This window comes from Budorcas taxicolor, chromosome 15 (genome assembly GCF_023091745.1).
Source record: "Budorcas taxicolor isolate Tak-1 chromosome 15, Takin1.1, whole genome shotgun sequence".
In the NCBI taxonomy this organism is placed as follows: Eukaryota; Metazoa; Chordata; class Mammalia; order Artiodactyla; family Bovidae; genus Budorcas; species Budorcas taxicolor.
In genome coordinates, this window is record NC_068924.1 from 56,286,583 (window position 1) to 56,295,422 (window position 8,840).

The following is an 8,840-nucleotide window of genomic DNA, read 5'->3' on the forward strand; positions in this document are numbered from 1 at the left end:
ACAAAATGCCCACTCTTTACACAGCGTTGATAATTATTCTAAAGTCCTTATATATTTCAATTCATTATTTTCTTTCTAGCACTTGTCACTTAAAATCTGCAAAAGCCAGACAAGTGTTCCTGTAAGTTATGTCTAAATATGAACCTTAACTCAATTTCTGCCGTTAAAAAGACCTCAGTCACAGTCATCCACTAATAGCTGCCTTTCAGTAAAACAGTGACATCCAGTGGACAAATCAAAGTATCTCAGAATTCTCATCATTATATTTGAATCGTAAGAATCACGACTCTAAATCCAACAACTTTAATGTGAATGAGTTCTTACTCATTTTGACAAAGTGTATGCAGATTCTTATGAAATGCATCACATTATAATTTCTATATATCTTAAACATATCTTTTTCTTACTTAGTATCAATTCTTTAAATTGAGCTATAACTCTTGAGGCTGGTGAGGTTACAAGTGTTATTTTTTCTCCTTTGCTATATCCCATCACAAACTAACTGGCTCATCTCTAGGAATGGAAGGATGAAAAATAAGATGTATTTAAATAACAATGAATAGCATTAAAAAAATTTGCAAAAGAAACCTAAAACTTTTTTGCATTTGTAATTTATGATATAGTTGAAAATAAACAGAAAGATGTAATCAGTAATGCAAACAATCAAATTACATTCTCTTGCCTCACTGCTCAAATCTTATGAAAGAATACATATTTTAGCAATGATTGTATCAGTGTTTAAAAACTTTTATAAATCAGTACAAACAAGTATTCATTATATATTATGTTTAAATAAAAGTAAAAAACTTCCACTGTGCTGAGTTATAATTTACCATTGATTATATTATGTGTGTTTCATATACAAAACGCAGCAGTGATATTAACAATGAATTCATAGTGTAATGAACTGCTGAGACTATTATGTGTAATTTCTTGGAAAAGCATAAAGAAATGTTACAGGTTAAAGGAAAAAAAAAGAATGGAGAACTGTTCTTTTTAAATAAGCAAATAAAGAAAACCTTTTTTCCTAAAAAAAGATTTAAGAATGTAAAAGTACATTTTAATATTAAAAAAGCATTTTTAAAAATCTATAACAACTTTATGACAAAATCTGCATTTGTTGAAAAAGGCCTGTAAAAACAGCAGGACAGAACTGCCCTCATTACCTTTTTACTTTTTCTTGTCAGAAAAAAGTGTATGCATCTCTGGAACCATAAATGATGTTAAAATAGGTATTTATAAAATGGCAAGGAGGATTTCATGGGAAGTTTGTTGTTGTTTTTACAATCGTTGGCAATGTGGCCATCAGTAGGTCACAAGTAAAACTTTCTAGCTAAAAGCAAAATGGAATATAAAGGTTTTAACTGCATTAGGTCTGTTGCCTGCGTTTTGCTGATCGCATTTTTTCAAAGCGTGACTCCATTTCTTCCAAGACCTTGGGTGTGTACCGCACTACTAATTTAACCTTTCCTTGCGCTGCTTTCAGCAGTTCTACAGCTTTTTCGTGATGCTCTCCTTCAACACTCTACGAAAAAACAAACCACAGACAGAAACAAAATTAATACCTAGGTTTTGTAAATAACTCAAAATGAAAAATGTTTAAAACCCATACAAGTAAAAAATGCTAATGTTATAGCATTTCAAACTATAAACCCATGAAATACTCCTGCTTAGTCACTTTAATCAGTGTAAAATTGTCTGCTAAATCATATTCTGTCTGCAGTCCAGGAATTGGTTTTTAAGTTCCAAATACCTAGCATTATCAATCTACATGCCCTATTATTTCACTAGGTCAGAAGTAAATCAAGCAATTGCTATTTGATAAAGTTAAACCGAGGAGAGGCTTTCGATTGAATGTACTGCCTTAACTACTAAAAAGCTTAATAACTTCATAAAAATCACACTACGCAGTGCTAATTTACATTGGAAAGAAGCAAAACACACACAAAGTGCTTCAAAAAGTATCACTCCACTAAAGAGCAATGCCTAAGAGTCTTCCAAGGGATTTCTAAACTACAAAGCTTCTTGGTCTTTCCCTGCATCTTGTTTCTGACTTTCCTGGTGGCTCACACGGTAAAGACTCTGCCTGCAATGCAGGAGACCTGAGTTCAATCTCTGGGTTGGGAAGATCCCCTGGAGGAGGGCATGGCCACCCACTCCAGTATTCTTGCCTGGAGAATCCCCATGGACAGAGGTGCATGGCAGGCTACAGGCCATGGTGTCAGGGTCAGGCACGACTGTTTCTATAACTCAAATACACCCCCAAGTGGTCAAGCAGAAATAAAATGCATCCCTACCACTCCATTAACAGAAAGGAGCTGATCTCCTCGCTTGAGGCCCCCATGTCTATCAGCAATTCCACCTGGAATTATCCGAGAGATGTAGATTGGAGAGTTTTGTTCTTTGCCTCCCATAATATTGAATCCAAGGCCTTCTTCTGTTTTTGGTAGCTCAACAACTCGAGGATGGGAATGCCCTTCGCTGGCAGCAAATGCAGCAACGGTAGCCTGAAAGAAAATTTTACACGTATTTAAAAAAATACGTCACTCTTTTGTCCCTTTTTAAAAACCACTTTTTCTTCTTTCTTTTTTTAAATTATGAGGGTATGGTAACCTCATCATTTACAGCAGATTTGAAAAATACAGAACCAAGTTACATACAGTCCCACTGCATTTTTAAGTAGATTTTTAGTTGGAGTTTCAATATCAAACTCTCAAAAATTAATACAATGATAGAAAAGTAGGAGATAGTAGACCTGAAAAGCACTATGAACAGATTCAACATAAGATTTATACAATTTTCACACAATTGCATAATACAAATTATATTCAAGTTCCCATAGACTATAAACCAGTAGACAACTGAAACATATCCAGGGACATAAAACAAAATAGAAAAATTTCATGGTCTAAAGGTACTGAAATCGTAAGAGTGTGTTCTCTTATCACTGTGGAATCACAGTGATACTGATAATTAGAAATCAGTATCAAATTAAAAGCCACTTTTGAAGTATTTTTGATGTCTGAATGTCCATAAATTCACTGACAGTGAAGATAAGCTAAGCAGATGGTGTTTTAAGAGGACGACTGGAAAGCTTACTCTGGGATTATGCAACAGTGCTGAGGTAGTTCAGGTGACTCCTGGTCCTTCCTGTGCCCAGAACTTCTGTGCAGTGCTTGGCAAGCAGGCCTTGCCAGGAAGATGAACGCTGCGCACACTAACAAGGAGAAGCCCCTATCCTCACATGCCACCAACTGTGGGGCATTTGGGGCGGCACAACCCATGTGTGTAACCTAAACGTAGGCAGGTGTCCTTTCATGCAGTCATTCTGGCTGCTGTACTATTTGCACTGTATATTAACCCATACAGAGCCACATCTTTCAAGTTTAGACTAATTCAGAGGAATTCTAACACAAAGTTGAGGACTTGGGTTTCATTTTGCTTTTAAATGTAATTAAGTAATCTGGTACTATTTCTTTGTGTATTAAATCAGGGTATATGAGAAACATGGGAAGAAAGAGAGAAAATCAAGATTTGCTGAATACTCTAAGCTCTTAAACAGGCTTCATTTTAGAGATAATGGAACAAAGGCTCAGAAGTTCAGGAGGCTATGAAAGTCAGGAATTAAACCCAAGTTTTAATTGTTTTTCCCACTCTGTCAAACAATACCCACAAGACTCAACAGAGAATTCAATATTGCCTTTTGTGAAGCAGTTAACTATCAATGAATAGTTACCTGCTAATGACTAGTTTCAGTATAAGTCACCTACTACTGACAGAAACTTATTCCAACCCACATATGATGAGATGGCCAGAAAGCATCATCGCTTCAAAGGACATGAATCTGAGTAAACTCCAGGAGATAAAGGAAGACAGAGAAGCCTGGTATGCTATAGTCCATGGGGTTGTAAAGAGTCAGACACAACTTAATGACTGAACCACCACCACCACATATGATGGACAGAGATCAATGCTTGAATTATTTGAGGAAAACACTGGTACAGAAAAACACATAAAAGCTGCCACCTGTAGCTCTGAGGAGGTAACCTCCTATTTGAAGATTTAAGGTTAAGCAGAAAGTGAATGGCAACATAGGGGAGCACCTCAGATCTACCATTTACTATTCGTGTGATCTGAAGCAAGTAATCTAATTTGATGCTTCCTCACCAATAAAATGAGACTAATAATCCATACCTCAGAATTTTGATGAATATTTACATAATGATATATATATTACCTACAGCAACCACATATTATATATATGTATTATTTGTGTGCAAATATATTTTAATGTATCATCTAGATTGCATAACAGAGAAGGCAATGGCAACCCACTCCAGTGCTCTTGCCTGGAAAATCCCATGGACAGAGGAGCCTGGTGGGCTGCAGTCCATGGAGTCGCTAAGAGTCAGACACGACTGAGCGACTTCACTTTCACTTTTCACTTTCATGCACTGGAGAAGGAAATGGCAACCCACTCCACTGTTCTTCCCTGGAGAACCGCAGGGACGGGGGAGCCTGGTGGGCTGCCGTCTATGGGGTCGCACAGAATTGGACACGACTGAAGCAACTTAGCAGTAGCAGCAGACTGCATAAAATGTGTTTGTAAAGCCAATTAAAAAATCCTACTTTTCAGTAATCGAGTTTAGTGTAACTTGAAAGGTACTATTTGTTAGTTTTTAAAATAAGTCTATTATGAAACTAATAACGTCACATTTTAAACCTCTAATTTGTGATGAATCCTCTCACTTTCAGTAAATGAAAAAAATGTACCTTTGCAGTTGCATTAGCTCTCACTTCAGGACTGCTACTGATGTCCACAGTCTCGTAGACATGTTCATATACCTGCAAAACCCAAAGTTATCACTGTGATTTTAAATCTCAAAATATAACACGCTTGAGTTCTTTTTAAAGTTAATAAATATGTCAAAACTTCAGAAAAAGTTATGCATCTTTGTACCATGTTTTTCTGTTAGAAATTCCAAAAATGAGAGGAGTGGGTTCTAAAGTTAACTTTAAGAAACTACAAACCCAAATTTCAGAATGTTATCTTACCCTAAATAACGCAAGTTTATAGTCAATTTTAATCACATTTACTTACCTCTCTTACAGCATTGCAGAATTCACTCTGAAGGACTCTTTGTAGAGCCTGAAGTTTCTGTGGTGGTACCTCTCCACTTCTTTGCAGTTTTTCCAACAATTCAATTGCTCTACAAATATCTAGAGTTAAACAAACACACACTGATAGATAATTTTCTGTAAATGCCTCTGTAACAGTGCAGCATTTAGGATTTATTCCTCAATGGCTAACAAGAAATATAAGAACACAGAGGAAAAAAAGCCTAAGAGTATGAACTTGTGTGTGGGGGTGGTTCATGTATGGAGGGTGGGAATGTAAAGACTGAGAAGAATGTTAAATTATACAGCAGATTAGGAAGAAAAACTGATGTTGAACATGCATAAAATCTGAAAAACCGTATCTTTAAGAGACACAGGAAAACAAATATAAAGTCCTAAACGTCACAAGAAAGAACTGGAGCTCAAATGTCACAGACACATGAACATTGAAGTACTTCAGAAAAGATGACAGCATTATCAGAAGCTACTTAGTCAATAAAAATTCACCTACCACCAGTAGTAACCAAAGTGCTGAGCAGTATAAAATGCTGTGTGCTAATGAAGTCACTATTTCCCAAAAGAAAATATATATGTACACACAAAAACTTTTCAATAACATGTGCAGTTAGTAACTGGCAGGAATACAATTTAAAACAATGATACAAATGAGTAAAATTAACTGGTCTGCTTTCAACTTAGGATCATCACACAGTGTTTTAATTAGGACAAGCTCAGTCAAATACATGTTTACAAAACACAAAGCAATTAGTTTGTGAATATGGTATCAGTAACAGCTGGGTGATCTTGGGCAAGTAACTTAAACTCCCTGTGTCTGTTTTCCACTACAAAATAGAAATAACAGTATATCTCCTTTGTAAGAATTACATGACCAATGAAACAAAAACACATGGTAAGGGCTGGCATGTGGCAAGCATAAATGTTATGTTACATTAGCACCAATTAATAAGAAACATAAAGATGTTCTATACTTTTATAGAAATATATTAAGCCTGTTAGGCAGTTCTCATTGTGAAGTGTCAGGAAAAAGTGTTTTACAAATTAAGAAACTTTTACAAGATTCAGTCATGTTTCATACTATTTCTCCCCTGATTTTTTTTTTTAACAGTTTTTGTACCACAGGGGGCTAGAGTACTTATTATTCTAAAGTTCCTTCCCTCCTTTTGTCTTAAGTGGAAGAAATTCCAAATTTTCTATTACACTAAAGGATTGGAACTTTTCTCTTTATAGAATCAGTATGGCTGTCTTTGCTTGCAACTGGAAAATTGAAAATAAATGTAGTGAAGAAAGAAGTACATTTTTCAATTTCAGGTAATAGAAGCTTAAACTGATGTTAATCCAATGCAGGGGGAAAAAACTTCCCCTATTCTCATCTCCCACCATCAGAATAGCTGGTGAATCGGGAGTGCACGTTCATCAAATATTCTGACCTACAAAATTATAATAAACAAGCTACATGAAAATTTCCAACTAACAAAAAATTGAAAAAGTATAAATATTCTTTACTGAACCTAAACTGTACCCAGTATGTTCTCAAATGTGTTCCACTAAATCTTGTTTCAATGTCTTTGAAGGCATTCAGGATCTTGATCATATGAACTAATTTTATACTATAGGATCGCTGGGAGAGTTTCTTAATAGAATCTGTTAAACAGAATGCTAAGTAAGAATCAGAGTGGATGTAATCTTTCTTATCCTGCTAAATGGCATCCACTAATAGCTTATCCTCAGGTTCTGAGCACTCTTACTGCAGAACTGAAATGAACTCTGAAACAGGAAAAAACAAAAAGCCAGGACTACCAAAACTAAATGCCAGAGGTGAAGCTTCACATTTTGTACTGCACTTAACAATACAAAAGACTGCCAACATGCTAGAATTCTACAACTAGTTTTCAAAGAAAAACACCTACTCCAGTTAACACCAAACAAATCTGTTCCCATCTACAAAGCACAGTGTCATTGTGCTTGGAAAAACATGTCACAGGCTTAGGCCTAACTTAGCAAATCTTCCCAGAGTAAGCTGCTACTCTGTCAAAATGATACTTTAATTAATGGTCTGGTGGGCTGGAGGAAAACATTACTTGTAAAGAGGCTTACAAATAGTAAATACCACAAGGAATAAATAATGTTAAATGGGGCTGTGTAAAGATATGAGGAAAGACTCCAAAATTCAACTCTAAAAATGTATCCCTTTTTAGAGCAGAAGCTACTTAAATAGTCAGACTGTAAATGCAAATGTTAATATTTAAAGAGACTGTCAATCTCCATCTTATACTTTGTTTACTACTAGTACTCGAAATGTCTAGTTTTACTTTCTGACTCTTAATGATGACTTCTAATACAGGTGTGTCAAAAGTATACTTGAAATTATATGAAATAAAGAATTTGGGGAATAGTGGAATGCTAAAAAACGGCAACAGTACGTTTTTAGGCTCATAGTCTTTTACTTCACTGGCTTTTCGGTTTTTAATTACTTAGCAGAACAGGTTTTATTTTCCTTGACAGCGTGCTCTAAAAAGCAAGCAATCAACCAGTTAGCAATCGTAGGATTTGTAATGAAGAATGCTGCTGCACTTTAACGTAATTTACAATCACTATTCTTTCCAGTTATGCAACCTTCTTTCCAGAACCACAGCAGGATTTTTATAAAGCACCTTCTCCGTACCCGGGAGGGACACCACAGGCAGGAAATACCCCCAATACGTATACAAGCGAGGTTGTGGTGGAAGTAATGATGGCATCTGTGCATAAATGAGAAGGGGTTGGTGGGAACGCGCTGAGTGTCCCGGCTGGGTGAGTGAAGGCGCGAACACTGTGTATGAACGCGTCAATACGGGCAAGGCGTGTAGTCTGTCCGAACTGGGCGTGGGATATTTGCTCAGCTTGACACGTCTCTGAAAGCAAAGTAGGCCGTGCCCACCCAGGGAGAGCGTGTACAGCGTGTGTCTGCGAATGCAGACAAGTGGTAGTGAACTATGCTGTGCCCCGGAATAGTCCATGTGAACACAGAAGGGGTCTCAGGATCAGTCAAGAGCGTCAAGCCCCCTCCCCGGGCCCGGCGCATCGACATCGGTGGCCACAGGCGCCAGCGCGAGCGAAAGCTGGTTCGGGGTCTCGGTGCTTGGCCCACTCGCCCCCTTGGACGGCAAGGCACTCCCCTACCTCCTCCGCCCACGTCGGTCCCAGGCTCGGCCCCACTCACCCCTCTCCAGTCGCACGGGTTCCCCCAGGGCCGCCATCTTCTCCCTCTGCCTGCAGACCCACAGGAAGTGACGACAGAGGGGCTGCGGTGGAGGGGCGGGGCCTAGCGGAGCCGGGAGCAGGTATCGCGAGAGCGGGAGAGGTGGCTCTGGGCCTCGTCGAGTCTTCCCGAGGTAGAGAGTGTGCGGGTAGTGGGTTTCCGAGGCCAGTCTTGTGCTGCAGTTCAACAGTCTTAAGATTTTGAAATCCCTCGGCCAAGTATAGTTGAAAAGAGTCCGTTTCCCGACTCTTGCCCCATTCCTGGGGATTCGAGCCATATTCTTTTCCCTTGGAGCCCTTGGTTTCACAAGGTAGAGTTTGGACTCTAGTTCCAGCTTGACTGTTTGGGGCTCTGTGAACTTGGAGTGCTCACATCGTTTTTTTGGCCTCAGTTTATCCATCTGTCCTACGTAGAAGTTCTGTGTCTGAGTTCTTAACATTCTTAAGCAATGAAACTGGGTGGT

The 8,840-nt window shown here is 38.1% G+C and overlaps 1 protein-coding gene across 1 annotated transcript; it reads right to left on the minus strand.

Moving 5' to 3' along the window:
- Window positions 1-1,203: 1,203 nt before the first annotated feature.
- Window positions 1,204-8,375, minus strand: LIN7C (lin-7 homolog C, crumbs cell polarity complex component). Its single transcript, XM_052653130.1, has 5 exons — window positions 8,339-8,375; window positions 5,102-5,220; window positions 4,774-4,845; window positions 2,298-2,507; window positions 1,204-1,525 (listed from the first exon to the last, which is right to left on the minus strand). Exons 1-5 carry the CDS (start codon window positions 8,373-8,375, stop codon window positions 1,370-1,372), a joined length of 594 nt encoding a protein of 197 aa, XP_052509090.1. The 3' UTR covers window positions 1,204-1,369.
- Window positions 8,376-8,840: the final 465 nt, after the last annotated feature.